Source organism: Excalfactoria chinensis, chromosome 2, assembly GCF_039878825.1.
Source record: "Excalfactoria chinensis isolate bCotChi1 chromosome 2, bCotChi1.hap2, whole genome shotgun sequence".
NCBI classification, from domain to species: Eukaryota; Metazoa; Chordata; class Aves; order Galliformes; family Phasianidae; genus Excalfactoria; species Excalfactoria chinensis.
Genome location: NC_092826.1, coordinates 139,505,260 through 139,523,698, shown reverse-complemented (window position 1 = coordinate 139,523,698; position 18,439 = coordinate 139,505,260). Strand labels below are relative to the sequence as shown.

General features: G+C 51.7%; 2 protein-coding genes across 5 annotated transcripts in view; both read right to left on the bottom strand.

The window, feature by feature from the left end:
* Positions 1–8,241, bottom strand: part of GJC2 (gap junction protein gamma 2) — a 28,190-nt gene extending 19,949 nt beyond the window's left edge. The window contains exons 1-3 of one of the 2 annotated variants that reach the window (XM_072329213.1): positions 8,040–8,241; positions 5,856–5,923; positions 4,213–4,299 (exon numbers count right to left, since the gene is read on the bottom strand). The gene's annotated coding sequence lies outside the window, so the exon portion shown is untranslated. The remainder of the gene's footprint in view (positions 1–4,212; positions 4,300–5,855; positions 5,924–8,039) is intronic. The other variant, XM_072329214.1, reaches the window with a different exon arrangement.
* A 1,307-nt stretch (positions 8,242–9,548) lies between these two features.
* The window catches only part of GUK1 (guanylate kinase 1), a 13,928-nt gene continuing 5,037 nt past the window's right edge, over positions 9,549–18,439 (bottom strand). For all 3 annotated transcript variants that reach the window (XM_072330407.1, XM_072330405.1, XM_072330406.1), the window contains 7 exons: positions 17,125–17,238; positions 16,257–16,298; positions 14,875–14,971; positions 11,274–11,412; positions 10,536–10,620; positions 10,130–10,215; positions 9,549–9,721 (listed from right to left, as the gene is read on the bottom strand). In XM_072330407.1, coding sequence (XP_072186508.1) covers positions 9,686–9,721; positions 10,130–10,215; positions 10,536–10,620; positions 11,274–11,412; positions 14,875–14,971; positions 16,257–16,298; positions 17,125–17,236 — 597 coding nt within the window. In that variant the 5' untranslated portion in view covers positions 17,237–17,238 and the 3' untranslated portion in view covers positions 9,549–9,685. The remainder of the gene's footprint in view (positions 9,722–10,129; positions 10,216–10,535; positions 10,621–11,273; positions 11,413–14,874; positions 14,972–16,256; positions 16,299–17,124; positions 17,239–18,439) is intronic.

The following is an 18,439-nucleotide window of genomic DNA, read 5'->3' as shown; positions in this document are numbered from 1 at the left end:
AGCACTGCATCGCCTTGGGGGCAGCGGGAGGGCTGTGTGAGCCAGCAGCCTGCCCAGAACAGAGCACTCACAGCCAGGATATCTCAAGTGGCTGAAAGCTGAAAGATCCCCCTGCCTGGGAGCAGTATTTCTGAGGGAATGCATTTGTTTCCTTTCTATCATCAACGTGGCATTGGGATGGGGAGCTGGTCTTGGAGGACATGAGCTTTGCAGTAGGTCCAGTCAACTGCTTCTGTCTATCGAAGAGGAGGAAATGGCTGAGCAGAGCAGCCAGCAGCACCGTTGTCCCCAGCAGGAAAAATGGGGTGATAAAAACGTGCCTGAAGGAATTGGGCTCAGGAACCAGCAGCAGGTTTCCAAAGCAGGTAGCGCCGGATGCATGGGTAAGGCCATTTCCCAGGTCTTAGTGGTTATCACTTAGTTTCCTATCACTAGTGGTTATCGTTGGATTTACCACATTAGGTGCCCAAAGATGTGGTCCTCAACGTCCTTCTCACCCCTGGTGAGGGATGGCAGCATCCCGCTCAGCCTGCAGGCTTGGATATTAGCAAGAACTTCTTTGAATGCGTGGTAATGCAGAGGCACGGGCTGCTCAGGGAGGTGGTGGGTCCTCCATCCCTGGAGGTGTTCAAGAACCATGGAGATGTGGCACTGGGGAACAGCCAGCAGGCAATAGCGGTGTTGGGTGAATGGTCAGACCCGGATGATCTTAGAGGACTTCTCCAGCCTTAATGGTTCTATGATTCTCTGTTAGGGTGCTGGCTCCCAGCTCTTCTGTTGCCTAAAATTCCCACCCTGCAGCTGCAACCTGCCCCTGGGCAGGAAGCACAGCAGGAACATCCCAGCCCTCCTGGTGGGAAGGAAGCAGGAGATGCTCGGGCAGCGATGCTCCAGCTCGGCCGCCCGCCACGGGCCGCGTTTCCGGGCCATGTTCCCAGGTTCCATCTGTTTACGTCCCGCTGGTGGGAGAGTTGTGTCAAGACAGAGCTAATCCTAGTGGAGAGGGGGATGCTGTCTGCGAATTCACCAGTAATACGGCCTCGCTGCCTATCCTGACCCTGTGGAGCAGCGTCTGGAAGGAGCAGAGGGTCTCTTGGTTTGTTTGGCCCATAGCAGAAGAAGCTGAGGGGACCCCTCATGGTGGCCTGTAGTTCCATAGCAGCCATCTCATGGCTAGACTCAGGGATCCTTGAGGGTCCCTTCCAATTCAGGACACCGTGTGGTTCTGAGAGAAGGGGACGGGTTTGCTGATGGGTCCAGCTGCTTCAGGGGAAGGTCCTACAGATGATGGTCCCGGTTCTCCTCAAGAAGTGCAGAGCAAAAGGAAAAGCTACAGCCAGAAAAAAAACTTCAACCTAACATCAAAAAAATCATTTTCTCCATGACAAACGCTGGCAGGGGGAGCTGGTGGGATCTCCACCCTCAGAAATAACTCGTTTGGACGGGGCCTTGGGCAATTCCATCCAACAAAGCTGGCCCTGCTCCGAGGCCTCCTGAGGAACCTTCAGCCCTTGTCAGCCTGGGATCTCACACATCACCCTCACCATTCACATCTGTCCCCTGCCCAACATCCCTCACACACACAGAGAGCTGGGCAGCCTCCCCGGGACACTGCTCTGCCCCAGAGGAGCAAGAAGGTGAACATCAGGAGAGGACACAAAGGTCGGGGGGACCCTTAAGTCATTGCCCAAAGGCTTGGCTTGCCCACACAGAGCCTTAGGGACAGCCCAGGGCTCTGGGGGCTGGCAGCATTGGGGTCCCAACCTCTGGGGAGAGCTGTGGGGATACGCTATTGTGCCAAAAAACGTCCCCAAACAACACTTGGCCCCTCTGCAGAGACAGGGAGACAGATAAATCACTCCAGCAAAGTTAGTAGTGAAACAGTAACTTCACTCCTTATGCCTTAATTTACAGGGGAGGAGCAAGACAGGGATCCTCATTTTCCTCCCGGTTTCCATACTATTCTGTTCTCTATGGGTTGTACAGACACGCAGCAGCCCTGCAGCCTTTTCTCTTTTTCTGGCAAGGAGGAGCAGAAACAACAGCAGTTTACATGGCTGGTCACCAAGATCTCCAAGCAACGAAACGGGTCAAAGGGAGCTGCTCAGCCTTAAAAACGACCCTTGTGCTGCTTGGATGAACCTCAGGTGGAAAAGCTCCAGACAAGCCATAAATTAAGGGTGAGTCGTGCTGGGGGAAGCGGAGCTTTGAGCGCGCATCGTGCCGTGCTCCACCTCCATTACAGGGGAAGGAGGGGTTTCCTTATGACATACACCGACAAACATCTGCTGGTATTTCTGTCTTGGAGAACACCCAAGGATTGTCTCAGAAATAGCTCGCGTACTTTGCAGGAGTTCCTTCCTCGGGACGCTTTCTAAGGAGGCTTTTGGTGGAAGTCACATTGCCCTCCTGTGGCACGGCAAGGGAGTCTGGGCAGAACGAGAAGGTGCCCGTGGGATTTTGAGTTAGGGTTAAAGGTTACCCCTTTGGGTTAAGGTTTAGTGCTACCACTCTGGGTTAGGGTTAAGGGCTACACATTTGAGATAGGGTTAATGGTTAATCATTACCCTTCTGGATGAGGGTGAAGAGTTACACTTGTGAGTGAGAGTTAAGGGTTAAGGGATACCCTTTGGGATTTGGATTTAGGTTTAAGAGTTATCTTTTTGTTGTTTGGATTTAGGGTTAAGGGTTACGCTTTTGGGTTAGGGTTCTACTCTCCTCCCCCCTGGTTGCTCAGGGCTGTTAGAGTTTGGGTAGCATGGTTGGGTTGCAGTTGGACTCAATGATCTTTAAGGACTTTTCCAACCTGTGCATTTCTATGGCTGAGGTCTGGACCCTTTGCTCACCCCCTGCCAGCACAGAACATGGTTTTTTCCTACTCAATATGGATTAAAAGAAGTTACTATGACTTCACATACCAACTTCTTTGGTAGAGATGAAATGGACATTTGGGGCTGGAAGGTAGAAATGTCTCCCCCCCCCCCCCAATCTGGGACCAGCAGGACTCAAGAGGGTCCTTCCAGCACTCAGGGAGCCCATCTGGACAGAAGTTGGTTGCAACCAAGTTCACTGTGCCCACCCCAACCACGTTCACTGTGATCATACCAGCGAGTTGGAGAGAGCAGGGATGTAGCTGAGGGTCACCCAACCAACCAAGGGGGAAGGTGGTCACTTCTTCACGAGGATGAAGACAAAAAAGGCTATGGAAATCACAACCGCATCTTTAAGCTGGGACTATCTGAGGATCTAGAGGCATTAATACGGGGTGACAACTGAGCTCACATCCTTTAAAAAGTAATAATAATACCACAACACAAAAGCACCTCACAGAGAGCATCATCCTCTCAATGGACCTTTTGTCCGTGAGTTAGAGGCAGCAGCTGTGAAACTGCAGCTTCTGCTGGGCTGAGCTCCATGCACCAGCTCCCATCAGTTCTGGGGCTGTAAGGAGCAACGACAAAGGTGGAGCAGCAAAGCAAGGAGGCTGCAGACTTGAGAGCTGGCTGTGCTGGGTCTCACAAACACAACCCAAGGGTTCAATAACAGGATTCAGTTTGGTATATGAGGAGCAGCACAGCTGCAGAGGGGATGAGGAAGAGTCGGGCTCTGTGCCTGAAGTTCATTGAGCGGCCTGAGCTGGGAGAGACCTCAAAGATCATCCAGTTCCAACCAACTGTATGAACGTGGAAGAGCAGATCCTGAGGCATCTCCTCTTCCCCTTCTAGTGGCCCTGGGATGCGGAAGAGATTTAGGATGGGGACCAGACAGAGCCCCAGAGCACAGCAATGCCCCCATCCACAAAGGGTTGTGTGTCCCCCCACCCCCAGAGCCTCCTCCTGATGTCAACAGCTCAAACTGGAGAGAAAAATGGGATCTCAGCTGCCCTTCATGCTGCCTCCCCACCCCTGAGAAGCAGAGCCTCCCACCAGAGCCCTTCCTCTCCTCGAGGAATGAATTCATTTCTTGTTCTCCTCAGTTCTTTATCACTTTCTTCTCTCTGTAAGCAGCCCAGGATAAGTCCAGCTGCAGACTGACCATGCCCAGGCAAACCCCACAGAGGCGCACAATGGATGGCACAAAGCATTTTATAGGCATCACTTCCACAGCTCCCACCAACACATGCCTTACAAAGGGAGGGATGAGGAGCGGAGCATCCTTTTGCCCCCATCCCAACGTCCCCTTCCCAACCCGCCGTCTCACAGCCGCCCGTACCTTTCACAGCCAGGAAAAGAGATGCGGATCCTCACCGCATAACCGCAGCCCTGCGGGTAAATCCCTGCTGCTCGGCAGCCTGCAGCCCTGCAACAAAGCCAAGGAGGAGGCGATTACCCCTGGGCATCTCTCTGCCAGGCACAATGCGGCCGCAGCCCGGCTGCTGCGCTCAATGCTGCCATTGTCCCCCCTCCGTGCATGTGGCGTGGATCCTGGGGGGGAAATAATACTCCAGGGGTGAAACAGTGGTTGGAGAAATGGGGCTGAGATGGGTGGAAGGGAGGGATGGTCCCTTTGGTGTTGGGAGGGATCCTTGTGGGATGCTGCATCCAAGGGGAGGGTCACACCACGAGGCAACCTGGATGGAGAGGGTTGCAGGAGAGATGGGGAAACCTTAAGGCTGAAGGCAGCTGTTGGTGTACGGGGAGGTGGGAAAGAAGCTCCTACCCCTCTCTGGTGTGAATTCCTCCTATATGACTGTGGTCAACAGGACAAGCTGAAAGCAAGGGGGATTGACAGAAGGGTTGGAAAAGACCCCTGAGATCACCGAGTCCAGCTGTCCCACTCATCATCACCATGCCCACTCATAGAGGTGTTAAGGCTGGAAAAGACCACTGAGACCATCCAGCCCAACCATACACCCATCCCCACCACAGCCCCCAGTGCCACATCTCCTGAACACCTCCATGCACAGTGTCCCCATCGCCACCCTGGGCAGCCCATTCCAATGCAATAACTCTCCCCTCTCCAAGAAGCATTTTTTCCTACTATCAGCAATAGAACCAGCAAAGAGCCCAAAGGTGCTAATAGACATCTGCTGGGGAAAAGATGCCTGCAATGAAACTGCTTTGCTTTTCACCGCTGAGACTTCAGAGCAGAGAGAAGCAGAAAATTCAGGTGCCTAATGCTGCTCTGGCTTGGCCACTCCACCTTTCCCAATGGAGTGGCTCCCGGGGGTCTCCTCATTGCGGGACAAAGTCTGGGTGAGCACCAGCATTTGGTCTTTTCCTCCACCTTTCCTTTTCATTTTTCCTCTCTAAATCACCTCCACGACCTCTGGCAGCCGAGATGGGGAATGAAAAAGCCAGAAAACATCCTGCTCCTCCCTCCTTTCATGCCTGGGAAGGAAGAAATGCAGAGCCAGGAGGGGGGACCTCATCCCCGCCTGCACCAGCATCCTGTTGTACCAGTTGCCACTGCACACAATCTGAATTGCAGATGGCTCCGGGCTATTTATGGTGGTGGAGCCACGTCCGGGATGAGCAGAATCACAGCTGCTATTGTCAGAAGCAGCAACACCCGTACTGAATTCCCTGCTTTTTTTGCTCGTTTTCATGCCTGAGCTCTAAGGAATCATGAACATTGTGCCTATGTGTGCTGCCCCGTGGATTGGTGCCCATCAATCCCCAGTGATGACACAGCATGACCCACTCATTAAGAACACCCAAATTCATCACAGTGGGGTTGCCCCCAGCCCTGCCTTCCTTCCAGCGCAGCAAGGGGACAAAGGGTCTCCCCTCCAGGAGCATCACACACCCTGGTACACCGTGCCTGGAGGAACAGCACCCCGGATAGAGAGTCCAGATGGGGTTGGTTCTCTCCCTAATAGGGTTAATTAGTGGTTGGGGTTTTCTGGTACCTACTTGCTCTCTGCAGATGGTGCCTCAGGGTGAGGTGGCAGCGGTCTGCATGCAGCACTCCCCTCACGGTCCTGCAGGAAGCACAGGCAGACATCAGCAGCACAGGTAGGGTCTGCATCCCCATGGGAGCTGCCACCCTTTGTATGGGTGCTGCTTTGCACCCAAACCACCCCACAATGCATCCAGGCAGCTCCCACCTGCTGCAAAGTCAGGGTGATCAGTCTCAGAACCACAACATCATTTAGGTTGCAAAAATCCTTCAAGGTTATCAAGCCTTTCCATGAACCTGACCCACTGAGTCCCACCACTACCTTAGTGCACAGCCCCAAAGCCCCGTGCCAGCACTACACCCATTGGCCTCAGCAGCAAAAGTTGAAGGCAAAGTGAACCTCAGACCGAACCAGGCACTGATGGGCAAAGCAAGAAGTCGTGATGCTTTCCACTTCCTTTTTTGCTTTCCTCCTTGCTTATTTTCTGCTACAGATGCCCAATTATTTCCCAGGATTGCTCAGCCCCCGGGGGCCCTTTTTGCAATCACATGGAAGTGAGCTTGAAAAAATCAGCACACTGCCTCCGAAAGCAGCGATGCCAAGAAAAGCTGCACAAGGACAGCACTGCAGCCCCATGGGTTCATGGAGGGGGGGATGTGATGATGGAAAGAGCCACGGGCGGGTGGGTGGGCTTTGGGCTAAATTGGGCTGCTCGCTGCTATCCTGCAGCGTGGCTCCAGCATGTCTTGGCTTCCCCTTGGCTGATTTGGGTTGGGACACCCAGAGCGGGCTCTGAGGCGCTGCCTGCCCTCGTGTGTCCCCACCATAGCAAAGTGTCACCACCCGGTCATTGCTGAGCAGCACCTCGGTGTTCTGTCCAAAGAGCGGAGGGGGATCACTGCCATCAGGCATCTTAAAGCTGCTGCCTATAAAGGGCCCTTTAAAACAGCACTGTAGTTGTATCCCTGTATCACCAGAGCCCTTGGGTGAGCAGGAAGGTGGGAAAAGCTGTCAGCTCACCTGGGCTGAGGGTCAGACCAGACGATCTTAGAGATATTTTAGAACCTTAATGATTCCATGGTTCTGCTGCTCCCCAGGCTTGGCCTTCTAAACACCCCCAGAGCGCCCGAGCTGCTCTTCTGGTAGGGAGAGCTTCTAACACAAAGCAACAGCAAAGCCAACAAAGAACTACTGAGAAAGAGCAACGCGGCTGGAGAACATCTCAGCCTTCCCTGGAGGGCAGCTGCTGTGCTCAGGGCGTGGAAAATGACTTCTGCAGATCAATCCCTGCTGTCTGACACCTCAGAGGGCAGAGCACGCAGAGGTGGCTGCCCCCTCCTGTCCTCTCCCCTTGGGCTGACTGTGGCTTTGGTAGCACATTGGGTACAACACAGCAGGTAGCCCCTGTTAGCAAAAGGTGACCTCGGGGTCCACATATCCCCAAATAGGAGAGGAGAATATCTGCCCCAAAACCCTGTATGTAGATTCGGGTCACTGTGCAAAGAGCTGGAATGGCTGCCATCAGCCTTGCAGGACCGGATGATCTCGGTGGCATTTTCCAACCTTAATGATGATGATTCTAATGACTCCAAGCTGCCACTGTGCCCGGCCACAGGGCTGTCCCTGCCCTCAGCATCCCTCCAGTCACAGCTCCGTCTGCAGCCAGTGCTCCCCAGATTGTCCCCCTTAGCTGTTCTCCCCATCCCCATCGCTCCCTCATCCCACAGCAACACACACATCACAGGAAGGGACACCGCAGCTCTTCCATCTGCTGGGATTGGACCCTTGGGGCACAGCGCACACCTCCAGAACGGGACACGAGCTGAGCACACGACACCCTCAGAACCCGTGCTTTAAGGACAGCAGGTCCTCCCCACAGCTGCGGGTGCAGAGATGCTCACCATGCCATGGCAATGCCTGCTCCCTTCCTTCACACACCACCATCCCGACGCCCACCCCATCGCTTCGCATCAGTGCGGGCATCCAGGCGTTCGCCGCTTCATTCCATCACACACAGAGGCAGCGATGGAAAGCAGGTCATCCAATACAGAGCACGTTATCGAGGACTCCCCTCCCCGTTACCACCACTGAAGAGCACAGCAGGAGGAGACACCCACAGCTGAACCGGTCCCGATGACTTTTTCCCCCCCCAGCCGAGCATCGCCTTTGTCATCTCCCCTCAATAGATGTTGCTTACCTCTCCCGCAGGCTCTGCTGGGGGCTGGCAGCCCGGCTCTGGGCACCGTGGGGCTGTGGGGCCGGCTGGGCACGCTGCTGGGCACGTCCATCTGGTGAGAGCCGGGCAGGTCCCACGCGATGGATGAGGACCCTCCGCACTGGGGAGAGCGCCGCGCACCTCCGCGTTCGGCAGCTCCGCAGCGTGGGGCCTCAGCGTTATTGCTGCTGTCATCTCTGCCATCTAGAGGGGAAAGCTCCCCATTGCAAACACCTCACGAAGCGTTATGGGATGGGAAAAGCCCGGTCTGTTGTCACAACTGAGATGCTCGGCACCAAGAGGGGCAAATGATAAATAGAATTGCCAGCTGTTACATTTCTAAGCATCCGGGAGTTACTACAAGGGCAGCCCAAGGACTGGATCATCGAATCATAGGATGGCCTGGTTTGCAAAGGCCCACAGTGCTCATCCAATTCCAACCCCCTGCTGTGTGCAGGTCACCAACCAGCAGCCCAGGCTGCCCAGAGCCACATCCAGCCTGGCCTTGAATGCCTGCAGGGATGGGGCATCCACAGCCTCCTTGGGCAACCTGTTCCAGTGCGTCACCACCCTCTGAGTGAAGAAGTCCCTCCTAAAAGGAGGTTCTGTACTACAGAGATTGTTTGAGGTCAGGTTCTGCCTTCTACCATCCGCAATGTGGACTGAATTTAGCACATTAGGAGACCTAATTGTTGAATTAGAAGCGTAGAGTTGAATTAGAAGCGTAAACATGCCCAGCTAAGACACGGTGTGCAAACAGGCCTGGCACTGCACATCAGCCTGCAGTTCCCTTATGGAGACAGCAGGAAGCAACCACCCGCAGGACATGAGCTCTGCAGGACCAAGCCCCAAATGTCTGCATGCTCCACAAGAGGCTTTGGGACAGCCAGGCTGCAAGCAGTTGTGCTGCATCCCTGCTCTCACCTCTCACTGACCCTGAAGGGCTTTGAGCACCCAATGAGGGTGTCTCTAAATGTCTCCTATTTGTAGCTAGAAGAGCAACCAAAAATCTACCTGCATCCAAAGTCGAATTGCTGCCGAACTAACAGAGGGAAGGAAGACCTCGCAATACTTCTCTCCTAGGAAAAAAGAATATCTGTGGATAGATCACATCCTGCAACAAATTCCCATCCCCTCTCAGCTTATTAACCAAATCCATCTGTTCACAAGCACTGCGGTTAAGAGCATCCAGGCTGTGCTGACGTGCTGCTCGGTGAGAGCAACAGACCCAGAACAGCACAGAGCCCGAGGAGGGCAGGCAGCAATGATCAGAGATGCCTGGAGGAGCTGTAGCAGATCCACAGTAGGAAGCAGAGGGAGGCCAACACTTGTGACTGTCAGCAAAGATGAGTGTCCATCTGCCCACACTGCTCAGCAGCTGCAGCTCCTGCCCAGCCTATTGCTTCCCAATTACCTGCCTGAGGTACAAACCTGGGTGAGCACGCAGCAAGCAGCCGGCCAACAGAAACACGAGCACGAGCAGGTTTTGTTTTCCTTCCTTTTAATAGAAATATCCTAGAGTAACTTGGGAGGAGGACGGGCCTAAAAGGGAATGTCTCCTGGAATGAAATGCTGTGATGCAGCTCGGGAATGACGTGATAAAGTTAAAACGTCCAGGCAGGCTCCGCTCAGGACTTCCTGGATTCTTGGGCCTTCTGGATTTCCTGTAAGAAGATGAGGAAAACAACTGAGCACCATCACTTTTGGGAAGGGATGGTTTCACAGCTGTGGAGAGCAGCAGATCACAGCAGGAGTGTGGTGGACCTCAGCAGAACAGCCCCACAGAATAAACCACAGAACCGAGTGCTCCTGTGTAAGCACTGGCCTTGGAACACAACAAGGTGTGACCAAAAGGCTCTTCACAACAGCAAACCCCTTCTGTGCTCTCCAGAGGTGCAGCCCTGTTCTGCCACCCGCTGAGCTGGGTCCATTTCCCACTCTTGGGCCACATCATTCAGCAGCTCAACCTGGATCAGCTGTAGGCAAACTTCTGTGGCTGGCTGTGGTCTGACTGCTCAGGCTGGCAGCCAAGCTTACCCAGGGAGAAGGCAGCAAAGCCCCCCAGGACTCACCTTCAGGAGCTGCTCCTTCAGTTCTGAATAGGCTTTTTCTAGATCATCATTAATAATGACCAAGTCAAAGAGGCCGGGCTCTTTACCTAGTGAAGGAGACAAGGACAGAGGGCTTACAGAAGAACAAGCTTCTTTTCCCTGTGTCATCTCTCATGCACGATCTGAGTTCCTGCAGCATTTTATTATCATTATTTCAGCCACCGCTTATGTGCTTCTCTGCTAAATGCCCTCAAGGAATTGCAATGGGAAATGATGCAGCACGATGCTTAGATCAAACCCAGCTAATGCCCAAACCCTGCCAGCGTTCCTTCGAGAAGAGAAGTCAGATGTTTGTGCAGAAAACAGCTCCTCCATCCCCAGTGCACCCCTCTCACTGGTCACTCTGCTCAGAGGCTCCCAGACTTACTAAGTTCCAAATCTACATGGGCTGCAGTCAAACGCTTCCGTAGACTTTCTTCTGTCTCAGTCTGTCGGTCACGCAGTCTTTTTTCCTAAACCCAATGATAAATGTGTTAAAGAAACGCCGTATCCCAAATGCTGCACGCAGGAAACACCCCCATCCCATCACCACAGCAGAGATATCTGCTGCTGTCAGCAACAGTGAGAGCGACACAACACTCTGCTGAAGGCTGGGGGTCTCAATTCCAGCCCAAACCTGTGGCCAAGTCAGGCCTGGACTCAGGATGTCTGACCCACAGCTCCAGTTCCCAGTCTCTTTTCCCCTGTATATTCATGCCCACGTTCCTCCCTGAACCATGGCAGGGATTCAATCCTCCCGGAGACAGAGTGACCACTGCTCTACAGGAGCACATGAGAAGGAAGGGGTGTAGGTTTATCAGTGCTGCAGAGAAACAGCCTCCTTAGGTCTAACTTCAATATTTGGAGCTTATAACCCAGCACAAGAAACCACACTGACACATGGGAACTGTGCAGGAGACACCCGAATAACAGGGCAAGACAAGGTTTATCATGGGGAGCCAGGCTGGGCAGAGTTAACAGTGTGCTTGGAAACCTCCCCCCCCCCCACTGCCCCAGCCCTTAAGAACATATCTCCCTTCAACAACAAGGGGGGAACCCCCATGGCTTCAGAGCAAGACGCCGATTACCTCTAACCGCTTAACAGCTAAGGAAGGCGGCCGCTCACCAGGACATCTATGGATGGAGGCTGCACAGAGATGTAGATGGGGTTCAGGTCTGTCTTCTTGATGTTCTTTACACCTTGGATGTCAATGTCCAGGATGCAGATCTGGTTCTTGGCCTGAACAGCCTGCACCGCAGCTTTACTAGAGACAGACCAAACAGGGGAGGGGTCAGAGCCTCCAGCATAGCAGTGAGGCTTGGGGCCATCCAGCTGTAGGCCTGTAAAGGGCTCCCACGTGCTCAAACTGCTGCAGGAGGGAAGAACGTCTGCTTTGCTCTTGATAAGCAGTTTCTCTTTCTTTTAAGTGTCCTTTGGGGACCTGGGGTAGTGCAGAGGGCAAAGCCCTGTTGAAGGGTGTGGAAATGGATAGCGTGACTATTCCATGAGGAATGGATAGTGATAGGACAAGGGGGAATGGTTTGAAACTGAGATGGGGAGGTTTAGGTTGGGTCTTAGGAGGAAGTTTTTCACTCAGAGGGTGGTGACGCACTGGAACAGGTTGCCCAAGGAGGCTGTGGATGCCCCATCCCTGCAGGCATTCAAGGCCAGGCTGGATGTGGCTCTGGGCAGCCTGGGCTGCTGGTTGGCAACCTTGCACACAGCAGGGGGTTGGAAATGGATGAGCATTGTGGTCCATTTCAAGCCAGGCCATTCTGTGATCTGTGATCATGGCTCAAGCACGGCCTATTGAGCTCCTCCCTTAGACAAATATAGGAGCAGTCTCAGCAAAGAACACATCAGAGAACTTTCCTTCCCCGACTTCCATGCCCACCCATCTCCTGAACGATGCCCACCAGGCCACTACTCAGGCAATATCTGTACAGTGCTGCTGCATGCAGGATTTCATCCAACACAGGGCTCAGCGGCACAACAGCAGTGAGCTCAGAGGTGGCCATGCAGAGGTTTGGAGGGAGCTGAATAAGGAGTGGCAGCAGAAATAAGGAGAAAATGTTGCCCTACGGCCAGCCCTAAACCTGTTCAATTCCCAGCCTGTCATCAGGGCACCTCTTTGGATCTCTCCTTGTGAACCAGCACCTGCAAAATCTGCTCTGTGATGGAAAGAGATTTGCACAGAGATGTGCTGAACACAGACCTGTCCCATCCTGTGCCCTAGGAATACAGCAAAGCTTTGGCCAAGGAGATCTCCTTACACCCAGCACTCCTTCCCCAGCTCTCTCCAGCGCTGCTCCCTGGTTATCAGTGCCCTGAGCTGCACGAGACAAAGCCTTCACCAGCACAAAGCACCCACGGGTGCCAGGCAGCAGATACTCAGAGCCACAGCACAGGTGTCTGCAGGGCTTGAGCAGAGCAAACTGCAGGAACACGGATGGAGAACCCTCAGCCTGCGGATGCTACAACCTCAGTACAACCTCCTGCAACCACAAGTAGAAAGGATGGAGGCAGCACGACCAGAAGGTGCCTCTCAGGGTGGCACATGGGGGTGGCTGGTGGCTCTCCTGATGCAATGGAGGTCCCACAGCACAGGCCACTTAAACCCCAGCAGGAAAGGGAAAGCTGCAACAATGCTGTGACACCAGCAACGTGCCCTGCGTGAATACAAAGATTTGCTACCTTGCCCAAAGGAGCAGCAGCAAAAGCCCAGACCTGAGCAGCATCCACAGCAAACCTACAAGACCTCTCCAGAAGAGCCCTTCTTTTGCTATAGGCTTCACCTGCTATCAATAGGAGTCCAGCAATTCCTGCTACAAGCAACTCACTAAGAGCCAACAACAGCCCTCAGCACAAGGTAGAGAACGCCATGCCTCCATGCTGACCAAAGCCTGTAATTTAAGGCAGCTTCCAAGAAGTCCGGGTTTCTGTGGGCTTATCGAACACGATCCCTCGACTCTATGAGGACTCAAAGAAATTAATTCAGGTATTAAATACCAATAGTGAGTAAGATTTAAGGAGCACAAAGGATTAGCAAAAACTTCAACTCCTCTGATAAGCAAAAGGGACTCTCCGATTAGCACATATCTCATCAGAAATATCCATAGGCACTCGTATGGGAAACACAGACTCGGATGGTTTTGATATATATATTTTGCTTTGCCAAGGGTTATTTAATGTTTTGGGTTAATTTCTGACCTGGGTTAACTTCAGTCTCCCACGCTGCACATTCTGTGTGCATATGCAGAAGGAGCTGAAGGAACACACACCCCTTATTCCTCTCTACTCCACCCAGGGTCAAGTAGCTTTTGACTCACGTTAGCCTTTTCCACTCATGTCTGATTGAATTCCATGGGAATCAGATGCAGAAAGGAGCCCTCTCAGCATCCACCCTGACGGAAGGGCACTGCCACCCCTTCAAACCACAGCGGACACCTGAGAACTGCCACCTCCTCCGCACCAAGCAGAGTGGATTAAGCAGGGCACACACGAAGGAAGGAAGCCTGTCCTACACACCATAAACCCTGGGATTAAGGAGTCTGAACTTGGCTTCTCCTTGGCTCTGGGTATTTGAGGTAAAGTGGAAGATGAGCTGTCAGGTTGGGTTTCTCTTGCCAAATGAGCAATGCTAAAAGCACCGAGGCCAAAGCAGAGACCGTCCTCATCTAGCAGCATCAGAAGGCCTGAAGCTCAGATCCTGAAAGACTGCCCAAGCTGTGGGGAAAGCAGTAATGACAGTGTATGGTGCATTCAAACAGCTCCCTCTCCTTTGAAGGAAGGCTGAGAGCTGGTGTTATTTGGTCTGGAGAAGACAAGGCTTAGGGAAGACCTCATTGTGGCCTTCCAGCACTTCAAGGCGGTTACTAAAACCCAAACCATGCTGATAATGAATGAGCCACATTAATGCAATGCAAAATCAGCAACCATTCCTTCAGAGCTGCACACTCCTTTTCAGGGCCTCAGGCTGATGCATCCCATAAGGAAACAAGCCTCAGGAGCTCACTCTGCTATCCCCAATGAATCCTCACAGCAGCACACTGAGCCCTCAAAGAAACACAGACCCTCCTGAAAGGTATTCCAGGTATCTGCTTTTCATTCAGCCAACTAAATCGCTCAGACGTACTGAACTTTCCTCCTCACCAAGTCCTTTGCTGTAGTGCCACAATTTCCTAACAATAATTACATAAGATATTTGACTTCTAATTAACATTGCAGCTTAATGTTTTATTGATCCTCAGCCCCGATGCCCAGAGCAATGCTATTTTAAAATCCACATAACTCTTTAAACACAGTCGAGGGTGGCATACAACATATCTACGTGTAATCAACTGCTTCACTAAAGAAGTACTCATACTTGCAATGCAATCACAGAATGGCCTGGGTTGAAAAGGCCCACAGTGTTCATCTCACTTCAATCCCCTGCTGTGTGCAGGGCCACCAACCAGCAGACCAGGTTGCCCAGAGCCACATCCAGCCTGGCCTTGAATGCCTGCAGGGATGGGGCATCCACAGCCTCCTTGGGCAACCTGTTCCAGTGCGTCACCACCCTCTGGGTGAGAATAACAGCCAATGGAGATGTCATCCCTTCCGCTCCTGGATTTACCACATTCAGATCAATAGGTAACATGGGATGTATGGACAGGAAGCATCCCTGGGTTAAACACCTGCTCCTCCAGCCCCACCTGGGCTCAGTGGTGATGATCTGAATGCATACCTCGTCCCATACATATTTCCTGAGAACTCCGCGTGCTCAATGAATTCACCAGCATCGATTTCTTTCTTCATTTCCTCTCTAGTCACAAAATGATAATCTGAAAATGGGGAAAAACACACAGAAATTAGCAGCTCGAAAGGTAAACTTCATGGCCAAAGAAGACATCTGCTTCAGACAACCTTGGCAGACAGTAGATATCTACCTCCTCATTAACACATGCAGCACTCCCTCTCTACCCCAACTGACCAGACACCTGCTCCAATGCTTCTGGAGCACCGTGTGGCCAGCCATGCTGCTGTGCACTCTTCTTCATGCTCCCTCCCCCTGCCTGGTACAGTGAGAAACTCCCCTGCGTGTTACAGGACCGTCAAGGCCAGTGATTTGAAAGCATTTATGATTAAAGACTAGAATGGGGAAAAGACAGAGAGTAAAAGATATAAAAGGGAAGATCAAATATGAAAGAACAGAATCGATTCTCAGACTTTTGTTGAAACATCTCCCTTTCACTTCATAAAGTGAAGCCTTTATAAAGTGAAGCCAGCTGCCTTTGGAAATTAAGTGCAAAACTCAATTGTTTGGTTCGGAAATACGACAACAAACCAGAAAAGCATCTTGTCAGCTGCACGCAAACTATTAACTCAGATAAAGGCACCTCATTAAGCAGGTGTGTTTCCCAGAACACTGTGCATTGGACGAGCTAACCAGAGATGCCTGGCACTTTGGAAAGGAGCATATAAACAGGAGGGGAAATGGCTGTTTGTGAGGGTGGGCAGCAATAGGACAAGGGGGAATGGTTTTAAACTAGACGGGGGGGTTAGGTTGGATATTAGGAAGAAGTTTTTCACCCAGAGGGTGGTAATACACTGGAACAGGTTGCCCAAGGAGGCTGTGGATGCCCCATCCCTGCAGGCATTCAAGGCCAGGCTGGATGTGGCTCTGGGCAGCCTGGGCTGCTGGTTGGTGACCCTGCACATAGTATGGGGTTGGAACTGGATGAGCACTGTGGGCCTTTTCAACCTAGGCCATTCTATGAAATCAAGCCACTCAGTGCTCACATACAGACTGCAGTGCTTAAAATGAGAGCCCCACACTGACACAGTGACCTAGACTTTCAAAGAAAGACAGTCTAGAAAAACAAGGAGCACATGCTCTGCCTCATTTAGCATTCCACTGCTTAATTCAATTGTAGCCTCTGAGGTCAAAACCAAAAGGTATATATGTTCAAATAGATCATTACTGAACACTCCCTCCTTCTGCCTACAGAAATGCACCCTATAAACATGAATGTAGGATCATAACTTACCTGCAGTTCCCACAGTAACTTAAGTGTTTTCAGAGCAATAATGAATCTGGTGGGACATGCCCAGTTACAACACACTCACCTTTGCCATTTACTTCTCCGGGTCTCGGCTGCCTCGTTGTATCTGCAAGCAAAAAACAGCCTTGAAAACTGCAGGCACAAGGACGTAGTAGTAAAAGACAAAAGAGCACCACACATGGAAATTAACTCAATCACACTGTAGCCAACCAAAAACGTTTCCCATTGAGCTACAGGCCTCCTGTGTAATCCTGGACACGGCACTTGGATCCCTGCCTTGGTGCAAGGGAATTAGCCATGTCCTACTTTGCAAAGTTATCTTCATTGGAAAAGATTAAGCAGCACCTACAGACAGGCTTAAAATAGCCAGGTTGAAGGAACAAGGGCAAAGTGCTGCACGGAGCAGGTGAATAAGTCAGACTGCCTGAAGCCTGTTGGAAGTCATTCAGACTTGTATTACTTTAAGAAGACACACTGCAAACCAAAAGCAATCTGATGGGCAACATGGAAGGCAATGCCAGTTATTTTATTCAGGACTGGCAAGAGTTAACCCAGTGCAGGAAGGCAACAGAGTGAATGAGCTGCCTATGCAGCCCAAACTGAGGGTAATCTTTAAGGTATCACAAAGGGAAAAGGAAACATTTGTCTCACAACCAGCAAGATGCCTAAGGAAAACTCCCTGCACTCTGCTGTGGCTTCAACAGCACGTAGTAACATTGGTGGCCACGGTGTTGCATTAATACCCTACAGCCCCTCTCAAAATGCCAAGGAGAGCAGCACATCCTTGACAAGACACCAAAATGCCCACAGATAGATGCAGGCAAAGAACAGAAGCCTGTCACATGGGACACAATAGAGGTACAGAACTGGGCTCTGGGCTTGTGGCCTCAAGATCCTCCATTGCCCTTCCACAGAGACAATCAGATACTCACGAGAGACGCTGAAGCCAAAGATGTTCTCATAATCTTTAAACAGTTTCTTTATCAAAGTGCTCTTCCCTGCGCCTGATGGGCCGCTCAGAACCACTGGTCTCGGTCCCTGCATGGCTACACAAACAAACAAACATACGGCTGGTTAGAAATAAGTAGAAAATACAGGTGTGGGCTCCCACTGGCATCTCAGATCCACAAGTCCCTGTCCCTTAACATTTGATACAAGTTTCTGGTGTGAAAATGTTACATTATGAGAAGTCAGAAGATGAGAGCTGATGGAAAACACTGAGGAGTGCAGGAACCACCAGGGAAATCCAAAGAACAATTACATCAGCACACCTGCCACAAACAGGCAGCTGTCAACTCTGCACAGAGGAAAAAGGGCACCAGCCTGGCTCTGGGGCCACCAGCAGTGCAGGAGGACAGTATCACCCTGCTTTGCTTCTGGTCCTGGTCTGCATGCATAACATAAGGGAAATAAACCTCAAATCCCTGCAGCAGTGCCTGGGGACACAGGAACCAGCAGGCCACAGCTGCACTCTGCAACACAAACTACAGCTTGAGGTGTGGCAACAAGCAAGAAGGGTTTGGCTCCCAGCAAAGAAATCAAGCAGCCTTGGGTTACATGGACCTCTCTGTAGTTGTTTCTTCAGACAGAAGGAAAAGACTGGGTGTTTTCATGCACTGCCCCTCTGGGGAGGGTTAATTATTAATATGTGAATGAGGAGGAAGTTTCTGTACTAGAGTGCAGGTTTTTCTCTAGGGGCTGCCATCCAGCAGCAGCAAATGGGCAGCTTCTAATGCAGAGGTGATGCTAAGAGCAGGATGAACCCAACAGGTCTATTTCTCCTACTTACAACCCTTTCTCTTCTACAAGCAGTGAAGCTCCCAAAAGGCATCTCGTTAGTCTGGCCCAAGGAGCGTTTAGCACACAGACAGCATAAAGCCTTCCCGTTTTAAATCAGATCATAGCAATATCATCCTGACCTTGCAAATCACTTTTCAAAGAGCCTTAAGCCACACGCAACCTCTTACAAAAGCAGCTGCTGCCAGGGATGGTGTGGCTGGCTTACGTGACTCTGCTGCCTACCTGACCCAAACCAGGTCCCTCCTTATCCCCTCTGTTATCTCACACACACCTATCAAGCAGCACTAAAGCCAGCAAATCATGAGCTCTCCGTGTTCCCTGCTATCCAAACCTGAACGAAAAGACAGATACACAAAGACTACACAGTCTGAGTGACATCTAATTCATACATGGCCATGAGTACACGCAAGTTCAATCATAAGCTGTCAAGGAACTGTTTTGTTGCTG